Source organism: Gopherus evgoodei, chromosome 3, assembly GCF_007399415.2.
Source record: "Gopherus evgoodei ecotype Sinaloan lineage chromosome 3, rGopEvg1_v1.p, whole genome shotgun sequence".
NCBI lineage: Eukaryota > Metazoa > Chordata > Testudines > Testudinidae > Gopherus > Gopherus evgoodei.
In genome coordinates, this window is record NC_044324.1 from 211,159,457 (window position 1) to 211,185,440 (window position 25,984).

General features: G+C 39.9%; 1 protein-coding gene across 2 annotated transcripts in view; it reads right to left on the reverse strand.

Annotated features, from left to right (window-relative positions):
• The window catches only part of MACROD2 (mono-ADP ribosylhydrolase 2), a 1,360,465-nt gene that overhangs the window by 412,553 nt on the left and 921,928 nt on the right, over window positions 1-25,984 (reverse strand). For both annotated transcript variants that reach the window (XM_030557958.1, XM_030557957.1), the window contains one exon: window positions 20,108-20,138. In XM_030557958.1, the coding sequence (XP_030413818.1) occupies window positions 20,108-20,138 (31 nt within the window). The remainder of the gene's footprint in view (window positions 1-20,107; window positions 20,139-25,984) is intronic.

A 25,984-nucleotide genomic window follows, 5' to 3' on the forward strand; every position in this document is an offset into this window, starting at 1 on the left:
TTGTTCTTTTTGCTCACCCCTGATAAGAGAAAAATAAAAGAATACAGTCCACTAGTAAATACAGCTTGAAAAATCTTGTTCTTACTCTGCTGGTCCTGTTAATGGCATCAGGTTAAAAAAAATGTTCTGAACTCGTAATGGGCTGCTATATTATGTTTACAACCTCCAATGAAAAGCATGGTTAAAAACCTATTACGGACCTAAGCAGAATACCTTATGGTAATTAGAGACATAAGAAAATGATTAATGTTCTTAGGCCATAAAGTGTATCAGCTGAAAAGCTATTATGATTGCACTGTGGAAAGCTCACAGCCTACACTGGGCAATTGTCCTGATGGATGCAATTTACATGGATATATATTCTACTTAAAACTGATATTCATTTCTCAAACTTTGATAATGATCATTAAGCTTAAACAATACACAAGACACCGATCAATGTTGGAAAAGTTAATTACTGTAATCCTAATATTTGGAACTACTTTTGTTTAACAGGTTCTAGGCCTTCTAACCTTGACTTTTCTGCAGTTTGAATTCCCAACAGTTCATGGTATCATTCATTCCTTTTCAGAAATGCTTTTCTAACATCATAAAAACAAAGGAATACGAAAGTGAATTCTGAAAACCTTTTAACTGTCTTTCAGCTGGATTGATGTGTTCACATTTATCAAGAGGAATGATGCAATTACTACAGTCACAACCAATATTCACTGGTGCATATTTAGGGCCCCAGTTCAGCAGGGTGCTTAAGCATATGCCTAAACTTTAAGCACGAGTAGCTGCACTGACGCAAATACGACTACCTGCATGCTCCAGTAATTTGCGGATTCAGATAATTACAGGTTCTGTGAGAATACTGTGTAGCATGTCAAATTTCAGCAGCAGCAATGGTGATGCTCAGAAGGTGTGTCTGGTAATATCTATAATAATCTGTTATCAGTACCTTCTACCAACCAATGGACAGCTCTGTAGTAAACTTAATGACTGTACAGCCTAATTCTCATATACACTAAGGCTCCTTTACACTGCTCTGGTCAACATTTATATCAATTTTAAGTCCTGTTCACCCAGCCAGAAGCATGTGATGGGGAGTTAGTGTATGAAAATGAGAATCAAGTCCTATATAATACACTGAGTTAATAAGCACAAGTGACAGTTACCCATTGTATAGTCTCAAGGTTAGTGCTCCAGAAGTATAGAGGAAGGTGAAGGCATTGCTCTTATTGACCGTACAGTGCATGTAGTCTCCACTGGACAGGTTTTACCATTTATAATCCTGTATGGAGTTGTAACTCAGTAGGAATTAAGTTCCAACAAGAACCAGTCCTACGGAGGTTCAATCATTAAGAACTATACTCAAGTACCGTTACACATACTGAAAAGCACCTTATTCAATAAGAGGTCTAAATTAAGTCAATGGGACTACTCATTTGGTAAGGTGCTACTCAGTTTGAATAACCGAATTTCACTTGCTCTTATTGAGCAGGAGAAGAATCACAAGATGTGAGTGTCAGATGATATTTTCTATATGGATGCTGCAAAGCTGTTGCACTTTTAGGTTTGGTCTTATTTTTCTTAAGCTAATGAAAATTGTATTCCTCAAACCCCTATTATAGGTAAGCTATTCACCAAAGCATTTAACTGTACATTCATTTAAAAAAAAAAACTTTGCAAACCCCATTGAGAGAAAATAAATACAGTGTTATTCAAAGTTAAATTGGAAAGTGCTAAATGTAACTTTAATATGGGGTAGAATACACAAGAATAAGCACTTCCATGAAACACAGAAGGCACCAAAAAGACAGGGCTAAAAAGAGATCATTCACAAATCAGATTGTAAAAATATTAATTTTTTCAAGAGATTAAATATTCACTTTCTCAAACACAAGCAAGATGGCACATCATTCCATGCCCAAAAGGACATTTACGAGAAAGGCACGATTTAACATAATGGCCCAAATTCTTTTTAGGTGTAACTTTGTTGAGGTCAGTTAAGTTAAAACAGAGGTGAACTGGGCTGACTAATATAAACTAGACAAATTACTGTAAGTGCCATGGGCCAGTTTCTTAGCTGTTGCCAATTGGCACAAGCTCCTTTGAAGTCAATGGAGGTACTCTGGTGTGACAGGGTGCTGACCAGGAACTACTGAGCCAGCCCTCTGTCACTTCAGCTCCAATTCAGGGAGGTGAATTGGAGCTGACTAGAGGAACCTAAGCCTGATGGGCAGAGGCAGAGCAGCTGCCAGCCTGAGGAGTCTGGGGCTATGTACAAGCTTAGAGGAAGGAAGTAGAGGGGGGGAGAAGCCAGAGAATGGAAGGAAAGGGGTAGCTCTCCCCTCCTGGCTCTAAGAAAGAGACGCCCCTAAGGCTGGGACCCCTGGCAATATATGGTGAGAAGTGGTGGGTTTGGGTGGTGGTAAACTGCACCGGTGACTGCTGAGCCAGAAGGTCTCCAAGTGATTTTTGGAGCAGAGCAGTGGCAGGACTAAGGGTGGCCTGGCTATGCCCTGTTACATCTGACTTAGTCCTGCTGAGGATCTGGCCCAATATGTAATTCAGCAAAATAACACTTAACTAAGATCACAACAGTGGATAGTGAAGAACAACATCATTAAGAGGGGCATGACTAAAATAAAATATCACATTCTGAATACAACTTTTAGAAGTCAAACACATGCTACATCATTTTCAAAAGCTTAGCTAAAGAAAATAATTTTAATTATTTTACAGAATGAATCTATTTGACTGAAGACATTTAATTCATTTAGGGTGCCATTTTTCTCTTTTCTTCTGGATCCTGTTCATTGGATTAACGAATTGTCTTGGCAGGAACCTGTTACCAATTACCATTAATGTGACAAAGATTTTCTGCAGTGGCCCCAACATTTCCACCTAAACCAAGAAACCAACTAGCTCCCTGGAGATCACACACAAAATCACTCTTCACTATTTAATTTAGGTGAGGTTATCTTCATTGATCATGTAAGCCAGTGCATGGTGACTCTTCTTTATCAGGACTAATCTATTTGATCCTCAGTCTGTGGCACTGACTGACAAGATACTGGACTGGCACTCAATAATTTATCACACCAGCCCAACCATAGGACTGCAAGCAAAACACTTTGTTTATGGGTGGTACTGGTGACAGACACACCAAAGTGTCCCCTTGTTCGGTCTAATGGGGCACGTTGAAAGATTAGGCTGTCAGGCAAGCATGAGGCCTCATTTTTCTTCTGTGAAGCATAGGTTGCCTTGCATTGCAGCCAACAGTTGGTTGTGATTAATTTGTCAAGGTTGGCTGTACAATGGAAATGAAGAAATGGATTGCCAATTAGTTAGCCTTCTTATTGAATGCCCCTCAATCCAATGCCATTCTACAGTAGTGACAGCTTAGAAATAAACTGAATTCAGCTCTAGTGAGTGGAAACCTGATCCTAAGTGCATTTTAAAGGAGTAGAAGGGGTGTACAAGGTGAATTTTTTTCTATAAACAGTTCAGTGGATGCTTGACTTATATGCCAGCCTTGCTGTCAGGTACACAAAAAAGGCTATCCATGTTTATTTTTGCAGTCAGCTTGTTAAAAATGCACTGAACTTCTGATTTAAAACTTAACACTCCACAACAAGGTGCACAGAAGATTTATTTCTGAACACCTCACCCTGAAAAACCCTGAAGGACAATTTCATATATATAATGACAATGTTTCTATTTTGTATAGAAGCTGTTAAATACATGCAGAATTCATTCAGAATCACACACATAGAAAAGTAAATTCTGGCATTTAATGTTATTCATCTGTGATAAACCATATGTGTTTTCATAATCTATTTTTACCTTTCATTAATTTATTTACTTCTGCAGAGAAGGTTATTTTTAAGCTGAAGACTAGGATCCCAGTGGGATGTATTAATGAAATAGGAAATAATTCCACAGCTGCCAGAGCCTCTATATTTATTAATTCTTTATTTAATATATGTCACATACAGCAGTCAGGTATGCTTTTAAGTATCAGGATTGGAGCCCCAATCCTGCACAGACTTATGCATGTGATTTAACTTTATGTACTGTGAATAGTCTTCTGTAAGACTACTCATACTGCATAAAGTTAAAGAATGTTCATATATGCAGTATCAGGACCTAACTCTTAATGTTCTGGTGAAATAGGCTGGTGATATTTACCGCTCAAGGAAATCTCATTATATCTCTGGAATACCTATGTTACCCCATTAATTTGTTCTTGCATTATTGTCAAAAAAAGTTGTCTACTTCTACTTTGCAAGGTCTCAGGTAGGGCATTTAGAAAAAAATTCCTCCAGACCGTTATCTTATAAAGGCTGAGCCAAGAAAAGGAACACTGTGACCAATGTGCAGTAAAAGAAATGAATAGCCTAAAATTCAACCGTAGGCTATCGAAACTAGGTATGAGGAAAGAGAAGCTAATAGAAGGAGGATAGGAGAAATAAAAAAAAAAGAGACTAAAACGGATTTTTCAATTAACAGGACATAATATTTACAATTCAACAGCTCAAGCTGATGTATTCAGTGATGCTTTGTATTTCATAGAATATTTTAAAAAATAAAGCAGAACTGTTATTTTTTTCTGAAAATTCATCATGCTGTAGTTGATGCTGAGTTCTCTCGTCATTGAATTTTTGTTGCTGATATTGAGTTATCTTGAGTGTCACATCTCCAGACAGAAGAATGGTGAATAGATTCTCAATATTCAGTAAAACACAATGGATTAAGCAGGTGCTGATGCGATTGAGGTGTGAGGTGTAGTTGGCTAGCCAACTACAGAAGCAGTTTCTCCCCCCTTGGTGTTCACACCTCAACTGCTAGAAGAGGGCCTCATCCTTCCTGATTGAACTAACCTTGTTATCTCCAGTCTGATTCACACATACACACCTGCCTCTGGAAATTTCCACTACATGCATCCAACGAAGTGGGTATTCACCCACGAAGGCTCATGCTCTGATACGTCTGTTAGTCTATAAGGTGCCCCAGGACTCTTTGCAGTCATTCAACTGTCTGACTGTTCTTTGGGTTTTTTTAATTCTTTCTCTGCCTCAACTCTAGTTGCTCTTTCCAATGATGTATGGCAGTGTTCCTCTCTAGCATAAGGATAGAAAAGTCACAGAGCAGTAAAGGGGCATGGAAAGCAGAAACACCTTTTCTTGGCTCTCAAGTATTTCAATTAGGCAGAGAAAAGAAATTCTGCTGTGTAGTTCTTTTGTTGTGTTACTGTACAATGAGCAAGTACTTGTCATGATATTAAATATACATTAGGTGTGTTAAATAAAGTCCCTAGTATTCAAGTGTACATCTCCCTCCACCGACCAGAGAGATTTTGAAAGGTCACTTAGGACTCCTTTATTTGCCTCTCTCTCTCAGCTCCAACATTGCAAAGAATGCACATAGAGGGCCAGCTTTGACATCTACTCTTTGCACCACCCTGGCAGTGCAGAGGCCAGCGTGTGACAGTCACTCGCCAGCAAAAAATTTCCTTGGAAGAGAGAATTCCCTGCTGTTATAAAACCAGCAAAGCCAATCTCTGCACCTACCACACCCGTCCGACATGCCTGTCCTCCACTGGTACAAGGACTAAAGACTCCACTAGAGGAGTAAGTTGGAACTACTCCATGTGCTCGAGCCAGTGATCACAGAATCAGGGAGCTGTAACCTGACTCTGTCAACCTCCCTTTTCTCCCGGGTGGACTGGGACTCAGACACAGGAGAGAACAGATCCCCATTGTTTTTTCCACAGCAAGTCTCTTTTCCCTTCCTCTTGCTTGCTGTCTCAGAGACTTCAGCACATTGCTGTCCCTTAGGAGGGAGACGGTAAGTAAGAGGGAATCTCTGCACTGGGAAATTTACAACCTATATACTAGGGATGTGGATTAATCGTACTTAACTCAAAAAAATTAATCGTGAATCAAAAAATGAATCATGATTAAGTGCAGTTTTAATCGCACTGTTAAACAATAAAGTACCAATTAAAATTTATTCAATATTTTGGATGTTTTTCTACATTTTCATATATACTGTATTCTGTGTTGTAATTGAAATCTAAGTATATGTTATTTTTTATTACAAGTACTTGCACAATAAAAATGATAAAAGAAATCGTATTTTTCAGTTCACCTCATACAAGTACTGTAGTGCAATCTCTGTCACCAAAGTGCAACTTACAAATGTAGATTTTTTTTGTTACATAGCTGCACTCAAAAACAAAACAATGTAAAACTTTAGAGCCTAAAAGTCCACTTAGTCTACTTGTTGTTCAGCCAATCACTAAGACAAACAAGTTTGTATTCATTTACAGGAGATAACGCTGCCTTCATCTTATTTACAATGTCACCAGAAAGTGAGAAAATGCATTTGCATGGCACTTCTGTAGCTGGCACTGCAAAGTATTTACATGCCAGATATGCTAAACATTCATATGCTCCTTCATGTGGCACTTTTGTAGCTGGTGTTGCAAGGTATTCACATCCCAGATATGCTAAACATTCATGCTGCAGCCACCATTCTAGAGGACATGCTTCCATGCTGATGACACTCGTTAAAAAAAGAATGTGTTCATTAAATTTGTGACCAAACTCCTTGGAGAAAAAATGTATGTCCCCTGCTCTGTTTTACCCACATTCTGCCATATATTTCACGTTACAGTAGTCTTAGATGATGACCCAGCACATGTTTTTCATTGTAAGAACACTTTCATTGCAGATTTCACAAAACACAAAGAAGGTACCAATGTTAGATTTTTAAAGATAGCTACAGCACTTGACCCAAGGTTTAAGAATCTGAAGTGCCTTCCAAAATCTGAGAGGGATGAGGTATGGAGCATGCTTTCAAAAGTCTTAAAAGAGCAACACGCTGCTGCGGAAACTACAGAACCCGAACCACCGAAAAAAAAAATCAATCTTTTGTTGGTGGCATCTGACTCTGATAATGAAAATGAACACGTGTCAGTCCGCACATGGATTGGATTGTTATTGAGCAGAACCTGACATCAGCATGGACGCTTGTCCTCTAGAATGATGGTTGAAGCATGAAGGGACATATGAATCTTTAGCACATCTGGCATGTAAATATCTTGCTAAGCTGGCTACAAGAGTGCCATGAGAACGCATGTTCTCACTTTCAGGTGACATTGTAACCAAGACATTGGCAGCATTATCTCCTGCAAATGTAAACAAATGTGTTTGTCTGAGTGATTGGCTGAACAAGAAGTAGGACTGAGTGGACTTGCAGGCTCTAAAATTTGACATTGTTTTATTTTTGAATGAATATGGGTTTTTTTATATAATTCTACATTTCTAAGTTCAAATTTAATATAAAGAGATTACACTACACTACTTGTATTAGGTGAATTGAAAAATACTATTTCTTTTGTCTTTTTACAGTGCAAATACTTGTAATCAAAAACAAATACTAAGTGAGAACTGTACAGTTTGTATTCTGTGTTGTAATTGAAATCAATATATTTGAAAATATAGAAAACATCCAAAAATATTTAACTGACTGGGATTCTATTATTGTTTAATAGTGCAATTAATCATGATAAAAAATTTTAGTTGCTTGACAGCCCTACTAAATACACAAACCAGGCAATTCTAATTGTCAAACATTCAAACTCTGGCTATTTAAGACCATAAAATGGCTAGACATCAAAAAGTAGAAAAGCAAGAAAGAGAACCTAGCTTCCCCTAGAAATGTTTAGTATCTAACATACTCAGGAGTCAAAAAAGGGGTATGATTAGTGCTCTTGAGCCAATTCCTATTGGTATATCTCAGCCTATAAATAATAGTTTTCTACTAGAGCTTTGGCGAGAGGGGGTTAAGCTCTCCTGGCATAAAAGCTCTCCATGCATGAAATATGAAGGCAACTGTTGAATGCACTGCTACAGTTTCACTTGTAAGCATGAGACAAAATATTTGTTCATTACTAAAATGATTGTTGGTGATGAGGTAAGATTAGAAAATGTTAACTTAGGCAACAATTGCTATGTTTTCCAGTTGCTAAGGTACACAGTGACACACCCTAGCACCCCAATATTCACCACTGTCATTTAATTAGGATATGTTTTGTACAAAGTGTGCTTTGTGAGCAGGGCCGGCTCCAGGCACCAGCCTATCAAGCAGGTGCTTGGGGCGGCAACTCCGGAGTGGGGCAGCACTTTCAGGTATTTGGTGGCAATTCAGCGGAGGATTCCTCACTCCCACTCGGAGCCAAGCACCTCCCGCTGAATTGCCGCAGATCATGATAGCGGCTTTTTTTTTGTTTTTTTGGCTGCTTGGGGTGGCAAAACCCCTGGAGCCAGCCCTGTTTGTGAGGTATCATTCTAAAAGTCTTGATCTGCTAGACATTAATATCTCATTGGATTTATGTGCTATCACCGTATGTGAAGTTATGAAGTTTGGCTATGTATGTGTTACTGAAACAAGTTGTGAGGTTGAAAATACCCACAAGCAGCCTTTCAGGTACAACAGTAAAAAGACCAAACGATGTTAATGGCTTATTGAGAAACTGCAGACAAGCACAAGGATTACCCCATGAACTGTGTACGACAGAAACCTCTCCGAGATAGCACTACACAATGGGAACTGTTTGACCCAGGTCACAGCAAAAGAACTTTCCAGCAAGTGGGAAGAAGATATAACGGGAGGAAATGACATCATGATATCTCACTCTCCCTACAACAACACACATGGAAACACCTGAGGAACAAAGACTGAACTGGGAGAAAGTGAGGGCCCAGGCTAAAGGGATTTTTAACTTGTGAATTGAACATCTGGGGGTTCCAAGCTATAACCAAGTGCAGCTGGCCCCTTAAGAGTCTGCAGCCTGCTTGTATCACCACTTAGGGTGAGAACTGGCTATTCATATCCCATCTATTTAATATATTAAACTTAGTTTGCATTTTTTTTGTTTATTTGCTAGGTAATCTGCTTTGATCTATTTGCTATCCCTTAGAATCACTTAAAAATCTATCCTTTGTAGTTAATAAACTTGTTTTTAATTAATCTAAACCTGTGTGTGGGAATCATAACTCGGGGCAAAAGGCTCTTGCATATTGCTCTCCACATTGAGGAAGGGAGGAATTTTATGAGCGTACATTGTACAACTCCCTGTGCAACAGTATAATTTTGGGTTTATACTCCGGGGGGAGGGGGAGTCCCTGAGGAGCTAGTCCTTGTCCTAACTGAAGCCTTCCCACGCAGGGGCTGGTCAGAGAGCCTGCATGTAACTGCAGCTGGGTGTGTCCCTACCTGTATGTATGCTGGCGAAAGTGCAGGCTGGAGAGGGCTTTGCAGCTTGTCACAGCAGTACCGTGCAAGAGGGAGCCCAGGCTGGTGGGTCAGGGGGCTCAGTGGTATCTCAATTCCAGGTGGCATTCCAGGGGGAACCCATGACACACAATTTGTGATGCATAATAAGGTTATTTAAGAGTAGCTGTACCATAGGAAAACAAAATCTGTATTATTACAACGCATTAGCTCTGCTGTAAATACTGTAGCAAAGGCAGATTCATTTAAGTAGCCTTATGGCTACTGAGATGATATTTATTTCTTTATCTTTGGATAAGGTTCCTCCCTTCAATAGACTTACCTGCATTTTCAAACTTGCTTGAAAGTATGGATCAAACCATCTTGCTTTTAACACTACATTCACAGCTCAATGTATACTGCATAGCAGGTATTCAGTGTATTCAAAATGGGAAGGCATGAAGGAAGTGCTACGCTAATTGGTAAATTATCACACAAGATTTACTGAGAAACTCTGTGAACAAATATCTCCTGGCAACACAATTTCATTGCTATACACAAAACAACATTATCTTGAGATACTCTGAATATGGATATGATATTGTCATGGTAAAATTAAGAAAAATTCACAGAACAGTCATGGGGGAAAGGATGAAATCAGGTTATGGACACAGCAGGACTGCCCTGGACTGACAGCCAGAGCCCTACCGCCTAGGGCTGACAGCCAGAGCTGAAGAAGTCACAGAGATTTGTTAAAGTCACGGAATCTGTGACCTCCATGGCCAAATCGTATCCTTAGTTACGAGATTTCACTCTAAATCTCTGAACAGTAGAACTGATCCATTTCCTCTCTCTTAACAATGCAAAAATGCATATTAGGTTTATACATCAAGGACAGGGTGGATTTTTGCCTTAGGGTTCTGAACTTGAGCTTCTTCAGATGAACATATAGCGGGGACTGGTTAGTTAGAAATGTCAATAAACCTAGTTGGTTGCCTTAATTTTTGAACAGTTTATTTGCTAATCTTTGATCTAATTGCTAGTGGTCTCATGCTACTGCTAGATATTAATGTGCGCCCTGTGTTTTGATAATTCATCACATTTAATAAAATACACAAATGCATTGTTTAGAACATTGGCAATGTCCCTCCACTGTTAATGGCTTATTCCTGCCATTATAATATTCTCTGCCTTTTTTTTTTTTTTTTTTTAAATCAATGGGGTTTAAGAGTGTGTAATGGCAGGGCACCCCACCTGCTGTGAGCAACCCCTTCTAGTTGTTTGCCTGCAGTCTTTAGACCAGTCCTGGCCCTGGTATCAAGCCACACTCCCAGGGTTTCACTCTCTGAGTCTGTTCTGGCCGCAGCTCTCCACCTGGGCCTCCGGACAGTTCAGTCCCCTACTGCTGTCCAATTGTAGTCCCTTCTCCAATGGCCTATGGGAGGAGGACCCAGGCCCACCCACTACTCCAGGCCCCAGTCCAAGAACCCTAAGAATAGCAGTCACGTACCACCGCATCCCTTTAGCAAAACTGCCTTCAGTTCCCTGAGCCACTTCCCCATGTCCCCAGCCTTCACCAATGCCTTACCAGGGCCCTTCTAAATTCAGGCCCAGCAGCTCTTCCTCACTCCCCCTGTCCCTACTAGCACTGAGCTATCCTTTGCACTGCAGTTCCCTTTGGAGCATCATCTGCACTCCTCTAACTCCAGCAAGGAACTGCCTGTCTAGGGCTTTAAGGCTCCTTTTTCTAGGGCCCTTCTGCTCCTTTCCTGGGACAAGTGTAGCGGGGCTGTTTAGCGCTTTACAGGACTGGGCCTATTCTTGGTTTATGAGAGATTTATTTTTGGCCAGATTGCATTGTGAAAGTAGAATGAATTATATTGTGAAAATAGAAAGGATTAAAGAAATGCTGTCTGTACCTTTAAGCAAAATTGTTGGAATGCTGCAATCCAGGTGTCAGGAATACAGACATTAACATAGAACAATTGCACCGTTTAAGGGCAATTGGTGAAGTATTAGCCTTAGATCGATAAGAGTTAGTAAGGAAGTAGGATATGCATGCTGTGCCCCAGGTGAATTTTACTGTTTTGCTTTCTTTGTCCCTTTGTCTAATTCCCGCTCTTTTATCTGTATAAATAAGACAGTCTGTGTCTTGCATGGTGCTCACATTTTCTGGATGTTATTAGCAGAGCGCTGTGCTAATAAAACAGAGTGGTCTGACAAACTGTGAGTCCTGAGTCTAACTTTGACAGCACCAAGGGCAAATTTATTTGCACTGGTATTTAGCCAGGGTGATATTTATTCTCTTGTTCAGAAGACAAGTTTTATATTGCACATATATTAACGTAGGGTTTTCAGGGCAGAAACAATAACAATATTTGCATGCCTAGAACAATTGGACCCAAGTTTTACTTGCATTCTCTGGGTGAAACTGTAATATAAATATAAAATGATTATGATGATAGTGGGAACTATTTAAAAAAGGGAATTGAATGAAGTACACTATTTACTTTCATTGTGGTAACTGAAGTATTCCTTGCTTTTGGAATGGGAAAACCACAAACATTAATGCAAATATAACAACTAGGGTGGTCAAGATCCAGTTTTTCATGGTGCCCAAAGTGTGTTCTTCTTTGGAGTCTACATTATCCTGTAAGACAGCTTGCCTGAGGAACAGGCTTGGAAAGAAGAGCAGGAAAAGTCCATAATTCTAAGATGCAGTTCCCAAGCTATAGTATGTACAGCACTTATTGGAGGTTGGTGGAGAGCTAGCTGGTTGGATGGTGCTGGCTCTCCTCCAGCTGATTCTGCAGGTGTCCAGATACTTCATTGGAAAACCAGCTGGAAACAAAGAGGAAGAGCCAGTCTACCTGCCTAGACTACAAGTCACTACTAAATAAGAACAGAAAGACAGGAAAAGAATCTTCCTTGACTGAGCTTCTACTGAGAAACTGGAGCTGCCAATCACCAGAGAGAGGCATATGGAAGATAGATTGGAGCAAGGTAGCTGCTATACACAAACTGTTAATTCAGAGCTAGTGAGGCCTAGCAGAATAGCTGCTGTACAGGATGACTAGACTTTGCTGGACTTTCCTTTTGCTGTTTCTGCTCTGTCCAGAAGGAAGAAGTGGGCTCTGTATGATCTTCCGTCCCTTCACAAAGATACTTCTTTTTCTGCAGAGAAAGCTTCCCCCCGAGCCCAAACACACAGACACAATATTCTGGCTGTCTGCACAGAGATGAGATGCAGAAGGAAAGTTCTACAATAAAGATATGGTAGAGTGGGGTCACCAAGGAACTCAGGACAGCATCTCAAAAATTCAGTAATCAAAACTTTACAGTGCTTAGCCTTGAGACTTATCACTGAGTACAATGCCAATAAAGCTTCACATTTGTCCTCTAGGAGAGCAAGGAAAAAAGCTCTTTTGGACAGTCAGCAAACACTTCTGAAATAGATACACTTCATGATACCTTAAGCTATGATATCCATAAAATGCCAGTTCCCATTGACATATGGAGCTTAATGAGCCTCTCTTCCAGAATCAAGTCAAAGTTTCTCCTTGTTAAATAGGTCACGTGAATGCTACTTGCAGACTGTTGAGAGTTAATCAATTTACATTCTCTAATACTTAGAAATTATTTAAAATATATCCCAGAGAGAAAAAGACTGAGGGTAGGAAGAGAACAATTAGTAATGTGGACATGATGCTGTCTGAAATAAGATCTCTGTTAAATAATACATGTGACAGTTTCTTATAACAAGTACTAATTAGATTACTAGAATTATTTAAATATTATAATTGTCATTTAGTAGCTGCAATATTATATTTATATATCTATCATAAAATAATATGTAACTACATTTAATGATAATAATTATAATTACAAGTTAACCACTGAAAAACAGATTGCTATCCTAGTGACTCTCAGATCAGCCCCTTCACAGCAACAGACACATGTTCTGGTAAACTTTACTCTTGGCTGAAATCCGACATTGTCCAAAGTAGGTGTTGAAATGCTAATTTATCCTCTAAATGTATTATGTGAAATTGCTGTTGAAAGAAACCACAGAACAGAGCCAAAGAAGTGACATGAACCTAGTTTGTTTGGACTAAGGAATTGCAGATAGGGGTTTTCAGAGGTTCTGGTGAGGTCACAAATATTAGCAATTAGTTTTAGGAATAGAAGAGAATCTTAATATAAGAGGAAGTGTCCATATATGGACTTCTAGAATTTTTTTTGAGTGGGTATTTTTGATAAGATCTGTTATTTGTCTGTTTCTTCTTTGAGGGAAGCCCTTAGACACTTAAACATTGGGCAGCATCTTCCTCCCAACACTGACTAACAGCACACCAGGGTCATGTATGATGATACAAGGACTCAACAACACTCCACTGGGCTTTCTTTTTCCTGATCTAAAATATGCTGTGACCACACCAAATGAGGAGAAGGAATCACATGACATCAACTCCATAGCTCTGTCCTAAGTAACTCTTTAGATATAAACCTAGGGCTTCTGCTGTTACTCCCTCCCTAGAATACCTATTCCAATTTCTCTCTCTCTTTACTTTGTGCCTCACAAAGTCTGGCTTAGCATACAGGACAAACTTAACCTTGCAACACTTTGCTGTGACAAGAGAGGCAAGCTAAAAACAAGCCTTAATGGCCTGATTCTAGAAAATGTGCCTGGTCTCAAGTCTGGCTAACAAGGGTGCATAATATGTGGTGTCTTTGTGAATTTCCAGCAACTAAACTACAAGCATCAGAGACATTCTGCATTTTCCCAGCTTTTCCTCTTCAGCTATGTCTACACTGCAATTGAAAACCGCCAGCTAGCCTGTGAAGGAGAGATAGAAGGAATAAGGGAATTTATTAAAATGTCTGGTGCATCTGATGAAGTGGGTTTTAGCCCATGAAAGCTTATGCCCAAATAAATGTGTTAGCCTCCAAGGTGCCATAAGGACTCCTCATTGTTTTTGCTCATACAGACTAACATGGCTACCACTCTGAAACCTATTAAAATGTAGACTTTCATAGTGTTTTCTCCGCAATTTTTTTGGGTTGTTTTCCATTTTAATTGGGTTTTTTTCCTTCTTTACTTTTTAAGTGAGTTTAATAAGTATTAAAACTGATTTCTTGCATTGGAGTACAACTAAAAAAATAGTGGCAACAGTACCTCAAACTTATATCGCAAGTAATATGGCAGTAAGTAAAACACAAGAGAACACAGATGATAAAATCCCTATCCAGTGCTCTTATGTTTCTCCATCCTCAGAATCTATGATCTGCCATGAACACATGGCAAACCACGAGCCCTAGTTTAAGAGAATTCGTATCCTTTCCGATGTGTGTATGCAGCCTAGGTTTTAACTTGGCAACTCTCAAGATTCGCAGTGAAACTAGTCCCACTGTTTACTATCCCACATACACTTTCCCTTTTGCAAAAGTTCCCAAACATCAGAAGTCTTGAACGCTTTTTAAAATACATGAAAATCATAGAATCCATGATTCCTATAACAGCTGGGGCAAAAATGCAGCCTTTAAATAACTCTTTGTTTTCATAAGCTGTAATTTGGGGGGGGGGGTGGAGGAGGGAGAGCGGGAACCAACCACTCTAGGTGTGAAATTCTGTGCTTGGTCTCTTTCCAAAGATGTCTTTTCTGGAAAGATTTCCAAGGTACATTTTTTCTGGTAATTGTGAGTAAATTAGATTTATTAATTGTGACCAGTGTACATTGTCTGGGAATGTAGGTGTTTGATTTACGAAGAAAAACAAAAACTTTTCAAACCGATATTGACCTTTCTTTGGACAAGAGAAAGAGGAAAAAGCACTGGAAGATCCTGAAAAGGAGAATTTACATCAGAATTGTTTACTTAGTTTGGCCTCACTCCCAAGTGCAGCATAAGTTAAGCATGTCTAGAAGACAATTCTCCTGACAGATTTAACCTCATGTATCTTTCTCAGCTTAAATTATACTAGGTAAATATTGTGGATCTGTTGCTTGGTAATTAGTCTAGTACCTGGCAGTTCCAAACGATAGCGGATTGACTATGAACAATCCTTGGGAATTCTTTCAGATTACGAATTCAATATGTTCCTGTCATAAGGGAAAGTACTCGTTAATGTCATCTCTCAGTTGACTAATAATAAATACATATACTCAGCTCTTATACCATGCTTTTCAATCAGTAACATTCAAAGCATTTGCAAAAGGAAGTAAGTAGCATTATGCTCATTTTACAGTGGGGAAAACTGAGGCACAGAGCACTACCTAAGAGAGGTATAGAGACACATGAGACTCCACTCCTTGTGCTTCCTCTATTTTTTATTTTTGGGCTGATCATCATTCTGTCACCAATCAGAGATTACACAGATCTCCAAGTAAAAAGCAATACAGTTTTTAATTCAAAGTCTTTGGGCCAGATTCTAATCTGTTTTACACAGATTTACAAGAAATAAGCATCAGGCCCTTTCTACTTAATTTTTTAAAACATTTAATCCTTCATTTGAATTCATCAGTCTTGAAAAATGATGACGCCCCAGAGTCTTCTTTACGACTTCTGGCATGGTGCCTTAATAGCAACCTGCCTCTGGCCTTCTCACGGCTTTAAGTTGCTGAAGTTGGAACACTCTCTAAGTGTTTCTCAGCATTCTAAGCTGGAGCATGGAGAGTGCATTTTGGGAGGAATACAGATTTTTCCTCCATCAAACGTCCTCTCATGAAAAGGAACCTGCTGTTACTCAAAACTTAATAGGAGGCTTAGGCCATGTCTACATCTAAAATTTTGCAGCGCTGGTTGTTACAGCTGTATTAGTACAGCTGTATAGGGCCAGCGCTGCAGAGTGGCCACACTTACAGCAACCAGCGCTGCAAGTGGTGTTAGATGTGGCCACACTGCAGCGCTGTTGGGCGGCTTCAAGGGGGGTTCCGGGACGAGAGAGCAAACCGGGAAAGGAAACCAGCTTCCCCGCGGTTTGCTCTCTCGGTCCCGGAGCCAGCCAGCAAACCGCAGGGAAGGAGACCTGCTTGCTCGGGGTTCCGGGACCGAGAGAGCAAACCGGGAACGCCGCGGTTTGCTCTCTCGGTCCCGGAGCCACCCAGCAAACCGCAGGGAAGGAGACCTGCTTGCTCGGGGTTCCGGGACCGAGAGAGCAAACCGGGAACGCCGCGGTTTGCTCTCTCGGTCCCGGAGCCAGCCAGCAAACCGCAGGGAAGGAGACCTGCTTGCTCGGGGTTCCGGGACCGAGAGAGCAAACCGGGAACGCCGCGGTTTGCTCTCTCGGTCCCGGAGCCAGCCAGCAAACCGCAGGGAAGGAGACCTGCTTGCTCGGGGTTCCGGGACCGAGAGAGCAAACCGGGAATGCCGCGGTTTGCTCTCTCGGTCCCGGAGCCACCCAGCAAACCGCAGGGATGGAGACCTGCTTGCTCGGGGTTCCGGGACCGAGTGAGCAAACCGCGGCGAAGCTGGTTTCCTTTCCCGGTTTGCTCTCTCGGTCCCGGAACCCCGAGCAAGCAGGTCTCCTTCCCTGCGGTTTGCTGGGTGGCTCCGGGACCGAGAGAGCAAACCGCGGCGTTCCCGGTTTGCTCTCTCGGTCCCGGAACCCCGAGCAAGCAGGTCTCCTTCCCTGCGGTTTGCTGGGTGGCTCCGGGAACGCGAGAGCAAACCGCGGCGAACCTGGTCTCCTTTCCCGGTTTGCTCTCTCGGTCCCGGAACCCCGAGCAAGCAGGTCTCCTTCCCTGCGGTTTGCTGGGTGGCTCCGGGGACCGAGAGAGCAAACCGGGAAAGGAAACCAGCTTGATTACCAGAGGCTTCCTCCTTCCACGGAGGTCAAGAAAAGCGCTGGTAACTGTCTACATTGGATTACCAGCGCTGGATCACCAGCGCTGGATCCTCTACACCCGAGACAAAACGGGAGTACGGCCAGCGCTGCAAACAGGGAGTTGCAGCGCTGGTGGTGCCCTGCAGATGTGTACACCTTCAAAGTTGCAGCGCTGTAACTCCCTCACCAGCGCTGCAACTTTCTGATGTAGACAAGCCCTCACTTTCTTCTTCACACTTTTTTTTTCTGAGGAAGGAGTGTTCTGAAGTGATACAAATAGGAAAGGCTTTTCTCTAGAAAGGAGTTCTTAAGAAGGCCAGGGAGAAGAAAAGCAAACCAAACATTTATAGGAACATTGAGAAAAACACAGGCCTCAATCCTACAATTCAATCCACATAGGTGAACCCCTACAAATTGACCAGAGTCCTGCTGACTTTGAGCTGAAGCTCAACTTTCAGTGTATGGGGCTGTGCCTGGGCGCATGCTTTGTCTGCAGGGATGTGACTGCAGAATCAGGGCCATATATTCTTTAAGGAAGAAAATAAATATTTTCTTATTAGCATGTGTGAAACAATATTCACTATTAGGATAGCTTAGACACAAGCTTATATGACATATTATCCAATAAGGTCACCTGAAATGAAGTACATTTAAAAAAACAAAACCCTAAGACTTTACCAAAACAAGACACTCATTACATACACCTCTCCACATGGAGAGAGGCTGAGATACTAAAGTCCACATGACAGGTGTGCAGTCATGCTGCTTAATGCACAACTGGAGTGCACTCAGATACTATTGTGATGAACATCTACACAGAATCGAAAAAATTCACTTGCTGTCCTAGGCAATGGGAATCTCTAAAGCATGTGAGTGAGAGAGAAAAAACAATCACCAGCAGCATCACTAAGCAGATCTTTGTGTGTTGTGTATGTGCCCTGTTCCCCAAATGAATTATATAACACAACATCACTGGCAAGTTCATCACAGCACAGCAACTGCTGTCACCTTTTCTTAAATCTGTCAGCATTTCAGATCTCACACAGAGACTTGCCCTTAGCAGCTACCAGATGAAAATGCCCTTTCAAGAGTCATGTCTGAGAGTTCCGGAAAAAAGCAGGGATAAATAAGTTGTTTTTTTTTTAAGTGTCATTCTCACACTCCTTGAAAATTAGATGGCAAATATTGAAATGCAGAGCAGTAGCTCAATTAGGAGTCTGCGTGCTGACAGCCTTTTACAGAAAACTATGGAAAACCAAAGTGTCTTGGCAGAAATATGCTCTGCTCTTTGTACACCAATGAAAACAACAAATACATATGGAAACCACATCTGCCATACTATATAGTGCTTCAGCTGTGCCTTAGCTTTTCAGCTTAAAAAAAATTCAATGACCATCTCAAAAAGTACCATTACCTGGGAAAAGGAACTCGAGGTTCTATCTAACTTCCTATTAGTTACCTCAGGGAACCAAGTTTCTTGTATGCAGGGCTTACTTTCTATTGACTAAACCAGCTCTCATAAAATGAATTGTAATTGTTTGTGCATTTCATTTGCTAGTAAATTCCATACACATGCATCATGTCTGGGGTCTTTTTGCAAACTAATAACAAAAATATGTCCATATTAAGACTTTAGGAAAAAAGTGTGCACATTATCCAAAATGTCCAGGAATGAAACCCAGAATTTTCCCTAGAAGATAACGGATTTGGAGACTGAGGCAAAGATTTATCTGCAATAAGTCCATATCTGGTGAGTTCTAAAGTTTCTAAACTTCAGCTGTAATCTTCTCAGAAGTAACATTAATATAGTGGGAAGAAAAACAAAAGAAACTGTACAACGAAGTAATTCCTTTTCCACTTTCTGAAATCTGATTCAAATTAACAACTATCGAAATAATCAGCCTGTCCGATGTTATACTGTTGCTGGTACATGATAAAAAAGATTTTACATTTTTCTTACATTAAAAAAATTATAAAGCTGTCGTGCTTTTGTGGATCTTTTTTCTCCTTCATAATATCTGATTAGCCAATCCTAATATTAACTCAGCAAAATGGCTGCAAATTAATATATGTGATGTATGTACAATAACTAAGTAACGATTATTATGGTGGCACTTAGTTCTTCCATGATTTTTTAAATTTGCTGCACTGCTAGTCTCTTTATTAACCTTAAGAGGGATTAAAAATAACACTACCTATTATAATTCTATATGCATTTTAAAACATTAAATGCAAAGAAAAACAATTTACTAGATTTTAAGCCTAGAAATATTTGTATTTACCAGTAAAGAATTAGCTCCACCCATAATAGTCTCCATTCATTTCTCCATGCTGCTTTCTAAGTATGCAACGCCTTTTTTGAACTCACCCCTTTCTACCTTCATATACCTCTTCAATAGCCATCTCTCCCATGATTACAAGAAGAAACTGGATGACTAATAATGCACAGGTTGAATTAAAACAATAAAAATGTGTGTATATATATATATATATATATATATATATATATATTTTCCATCTTTTGAAGTATCCCTCTCCCTCATCGCTTCATAAATCACCAGCTGGGGAGGAAACAAATTTAAAAAATTTAAAAAAACAAAAAATGGTGGCACTAACAAGACATGTCCCCATCACCTTGGCCACTGTCCCTGCACGATGTACAAAGTTCCCCATATCTTAGTGTTTTGTCTCCGTACAAGCCTATCCTGAAAGCATTTGCTCATACCTAACTTTGCGCTATTGGTGCCACATGGGTATAAAGTTCATAACTTGCATAAGTTTTTGGAAGATCAGGGCCTCGGGCTATAAGCTCTTTGGGGCACAGACCATTTTACTTGTACAACAAGATCCCAGTCATTGTCCGACTGAATGCTGTTGTATAAAAATAATAAAATACTAATTCATGCACTAGCCAAAATCATCTAAAAAAGGCACAAAAAATCTGTTTAAACAATACCGACCATTTGCTATGAAGAAAACCCACTTAAATGGTACATAATAATAGGTCTGTCTTACCATAAATTCCAGTTGAAATACAGGGAAATGCCTGTAAAAACAAACAAGAAAATGAGTTAGATTTTTGGTTTTGAACTTATTAAAACCAGTACTGTTTTTAAAATGCCTATTTCTCACCACTGGTAGATGCAATATTCACATAGGACAAGAGTAGGGTACAAGAAGATTGTTTTCTTCTAACACACACAGTAGATTTTGAAAAATTCAACCCCTGGGTTAGAAAACTTTCCCTGGCCAAAGAAGGCCTAAGTACTGAAAACATTCACAGCCCTTGTGGTTCTGAATGTGCCAAATGTGAACTAATTCTGCGCTATCTTCTTGAGTCTGCAGAGACACACCTACAGTTCTCCTGCTGCCCATAGTTGCACAAGGGCATGTCTACACAGCAAAGAAAAACCCACAGCTAGCGTGAGCCAAATGACTCAAGCTTGCACGGTTCAGGCTGCAAGGCTATTTCATTGCTGTGCAGACATCGGGGCTCAGGCTGGAGCCTGGGCTCTAGGACCCTGAAGGGTGGGATGGTTCCTCAGCCTGGAAGTCTACACTGCAGTGAAACAGCCCCACAGCCTAAGCCCGAGTTGGCTGGCATGTGTGTAGACCTACTCCAAGCCTCCAGTTAGTCTCAAGCTTGCTATTGAGAAATGAGCACCAATTGCCAATAAAATGTTAATTTAATTCTACTTCTGCTGATTGGGAAAACTATAAGCAGCAGCGGAGAAGTAGAGCTATTCACAGGAAAGAAGGATCCAAAAAAGAGAGGATAGCCAGGTTAGCAGAGAAATTAATACCCCATGAGCACACCTTATAACTGCAGGAGACCAAGGGAAGGGTAGAGCAACAGATTGCAACCAAACAGTCAGGAACTCTGAGGATTTTTGGTAGAGTAAAGGGTGAAGAGAGAAGCCAGAAGTTGGAGGCAATGAAAAATAGCACAGACCTATTAGCTAGAAGACAATACAAAAGAGGGAGCTCTTAAGCAGTGTCCAGGGACAGTAAACTGAGAGTAAAGACATAATGCACCCTCCTTCCCTGCAGCTGCCTGTGGTTAGTCATTTTAATCCTCTGCTTGTAGGTTGCTGATACAAGTGATAACAGAAAAATCATATATACTTGTTAGGCTGCAAACAGCCATTATAGAAGTTACACAGTCAGCAGAGAAATTCAAGGTAAAAAGGAGTGTTAGCAATATTTTACCAGTCTCTGAAAATTAAATCCTAGGATTGTTGTTCCCTTCTAAAACAACAGCCTGTAATTAACGGCTAGAGGGCTCCCTGGTAAGTTTTGGGGATGGCAGTAACACAAGCACTGCAGAAAAAACCAACAACCTGGCATTGTTTAGAGCTAAATACCACTATTCTCTGAAAACTCAAAGAGTTAAAATATTTAATAAATCATGACTGTTTCATGATTACAGGAAGCGGGCAGCTGTCACTGAGGGACCTCAGACACCCCATTTTCTTTTATTACAGTATATTATCATCAGAATAGCTGGGAACTTTTCCAGCATTTTGAAACCATGCTGGGCTTGTGTGCCATACTCAATACACATCCATTGTTGCTAACATTTAAGATTTTTTCCTAGGGACAATTTTCCGAATAAAGCAGAGGCCTGAGAATACTAGGCCCCCAGATGCTACAGAATTGTGTGTGTGGGACAGGGAATTTAGGGGTTTTATATTATAAACATCAAGGCCCTAACAAAGATAAACATTTTCAGGCATTTGCTGTCATGCCACAAAATAAATAAATAAATAAGGCTGTCGATTAATCACAGTTAACTCATACAATTAACTCAAAAAAATTAATTGTGATTTAAAAAATGAATCGCAATTAATTACACTGTTATACAATAGAATATCAATTGTAATTTATTAAATATTTCTGGATGTTTTTCTACATTTTCAAGTATATTGATTTCTATTACGGCACAAAATACAAAGCGTACAGTGCTCCCTTTATATTATTATTTTTATTACAAATATTTGCAATGTAAAAATGATAAACAAAAGGAACAGTATTTTTCAAGTCACTTCATACAAGTACTATAATGCAATCTCTTTATCATGAAAGTGTAACTTACAAATGTAGATTATTTGTGTTATATAATTGCACTCAAAAGCAAAATAATGTAAAACTTTAGAATTTACAAGTCCACTCAGTCCTACTTCTTATTCAGCCAATCACTAAGACAAACAAATTTGTTTACATTTACGAGAGATACTGCTGCCTGCTTCTTATTTACAACATCACCTGAAATGAGAACAGGTGTTCGCATGGCACTTTTGTAGCTGGTGTTGCAAGGTATTTACATCCCAGATATGTTAAACATTTGTATGCCCTCTTCATGCTTCAGCCACCATTCCAGAGGACATGCTTCCATGCTGATGATACTCGTTAAAAAAATAATGCATTGTTTAAATTTGTGACAGAACTCGTTGGGTGAGAACTGTATGTCTCCTGTTCTGTTTTACCTGCATTCTGCCATATATTTCATGTTATAGCAGTCTCGGATGATGACCCAGCATGTTTGTTTTAAGAACACTTTCACAGCAGATTTGACAATATGAGATTTCTAAAAAAGCTACAGCACTCGACCCAAGGTTTAAGAATCTGAAGTACCATCCAAAATCTGCGAGGGATGAGGAATGGAGCATGCTTTCAGAAGTCTTAAAAGAGCAACACTCAGATGTGGAAACTACAGAACCCGAACCACCAAAAAAGAAAATCAACCTTCTGCTCGTGGCATCTGACTCAGATGATGAGCATTGGTCCATCCTGCTTTGGACCGTTATCAAGCAGAACCTATCATCAGCATGGAGGTATGTCTCTCGAATGGTGGTCAAAGCATGAAGGGACATATGAATCTTCAGCATATCTGGCATGCAAATGTCTTATGACGCAAGCTACAACAGTGCCATATGAACATCTGTTCTCACTTTCAGGTGATACTGTGAACAAGAAGTGGGCAGCATTGTCTCCTGAAAATTGTAACCAAACTTGTTTGTCTGAGTGATTGGCTGAAGTAAGACTGAGTGGACTTGTAGGTTCTCAAGTTATACATTGTTTTATTTCTGAATGCAGGAGGTTTTTTTGTACATTTGGAAGTTCAACCTTCATAATAAAGAGATTGCATTACAGTACTTGTATTAGGTGAATTGAAAAATTATTTCTTTTGTTTTTTACAGAGCAAATATTTGTAATAAAAATAAATATAAAGTGAGCACTGTACACTTTGTATTCTGTGTTGTAATTGAAATCAATATATTTGAAAATGTAGAAAACATCCAAAAACATTTAAATAACTCTTACTCTATTATTGTTTAACTGCGATTAATCACCCTTAATTTTTTTAATTGCTTGACAGCCCTATAAATCAACAAACTCTATGCTCCCTGCCTCATCAATTGCACTGTGATATGTATGTGAGGTTTCACTACACATGAGGAGAAAAAAAAAACCTGCCCACAACAGCAGCTGAGCAAGAGGAGATGAAGGGACATAACGATAGAGCAAAAATACATATAAATCAACAGGACTACCTGGAGAGTGAGATACCTGTCAGCCCAGTCATCCCAGCAAAATTTATATTCCCGCTGGGTTAGAGGTGAAGCAGTCCCAGCTCACTGGTCAGAGCACTAGCTGCTCAGGATGGAGGTTCAAACCCTGGAATAGCCTTTTAACATCCAGTGCCTTGGTCATTATTCAGCACTGAAGCAGGGCATATATAGACAAACATTTTCAAATTTGGTGCTGAAAGTGAGGTACCTAAGCCCATATTAGGGCCTTAAAATGCATCTTGCTGTCTTAATGCTGTTAACTACCAAATTAGTCTATCAAGTAAGATATACACCAAAAGGGGACAAATATTCAAAGTGCTAAATGCGCAGGTAAGGCACAGATTTTCTTCTTAGTCTAGCTAAAATTGTGACTATTTACACCCTCTTCGCTCTGATTTTGTACAGAAAAGTGATAATTAAATGTAAGAAAACAGTATGAAGAGTTTAGTTTCAGTGTAGCAACTGGCCAGGCAGTTTGTGGATGCACAGTAACTTTTTCTGATTGAACAGGTCAGTCCATTGAATAATTATGTCTTGTAAATAAAAACTGGACCCTAAGCCTGCACTATAGAACAAGGAAATAATCAGAGCTCCCACTGTAACATCGGAGTGTGGGGAGATAAGCCCTAAAGTTCAACTTTAAAGACACAATGGGGATCCAAAATATTAATTTGAGAGTAAAAATCACTCAGGTGTGAAAGGCGTGATGCCATCACCTACGTGCCACTGAGCCTGGGAAGGAAAGGAGCTATGAGAGTGCTGCTTTACCTTCTCCAGTAGGTGGTCTTTGCATGCTGGAGAGGGTGGTCTGTGTTAGATCCAAACCAGATGAAACCAATTGATTGGGTCTGGGGCAAGTTAGGTTTGGGATCAAAGGATCCACATTTATAGAGATCTATTGGCCTGTAACCCATACTTAACAATTAGTTGACTTGATAATGCAGTAATTTAGCAGTAATCCATAAGAACATCAAATCCAATCAACTAAGCTCTAGGAACTGAATTGTATTCTCTTTCAGAAATAGTAAATATATTAGACAGAGCTTAAATTTCTCCTATATATTACTGCCAAGCTATTCTGTGAGCTGTACTAAGACAGCTAATGGATAGAAGCTTCCCTTCTATTGAAAATGAATACATTTTTCTTGCTTCCCTGTTAAGACTGTGTAACAATCTTGGATCATCATGAGTTCAAACCCAGGACTTCCATTACAGCAGCACAGACCAGTCCCACTTGAGCTAAAGAAATAACTCCATGAGCCGATAGTAATAAGCTCTTAGAGGGAGACACACCACACATCATGCCAAATGTGGGTTACAAATGCATGATTGCATTTTACTTTTCTCCCAACTGCAAGTCTGGAGACCTGCACCTCTGAGTCAGGCTGGATTTTGCCTCCAGCAGAAGAAACTAAAGCCTTACTACAGAAATGGTCTCATGCTCTTGCTTTCTCTTATTACACTGATTATGTGATGCCATCTTTGCTTCCCACCTTGGTCTTACATTGATCATAGCTCAGGAGAAACACAGTATCTGTCCCAAAGTCTCGGATATCTGCTCTCATGCTTGCTCCAGATCCCTAGCCAGCATGAATCAACATAAAGGGGAAAGGAAAGGAACCATTCTTTATTTAGTCATACAGGAAGACATTATTTCAGAGCTAATGCTTGCTTTATATTTAACCAGGGAATTAATTAGGGCATAATGACTAAGAAAGGAGATGTCTAATGGAAAGATTATGTTTCTCTTTCTTTTTTTTATATATATATATATATATATATATATATATATATATATATATATATATATATATATATATATATATATATACACACACACACACATAAATAAAGAGGAACAGAATTATAGTCGATAATTCCTACTCGCAACCATTGCAACTTACAGCCTGGAAAATACTTAGCTTTGTAGTTTGTACCCCATCAATCACAATGAATCAGTCTATTAAGGAAATGAGAAATAGAACAGAAATAATGCTTATAGTTACAGAGCACAGGCTAAAGTGGCCACATACTTTGTACTAATGAAAAAGGGACGGAATGGCTGTAACACACTCTAATGGCGACTCTAAAATTCAGTGTTTTTTTCAGTTTCAACATTAAAGATATAATAGTTCCAGATGATTGTTTCCTCTTTCAAATCTCCCCTATGGAGCAGTGCTTGGAGACTACGGGACAATGGTAGTCAGCAGCAGAAGATACAGGTCTCCTCTCCTGCCTTGTCCTATATTCCTAAATAAATTATGAAAAAAGACTGAAACATCCTGTAACAGCATGGCACACACCTCTCACAAGTACCCAC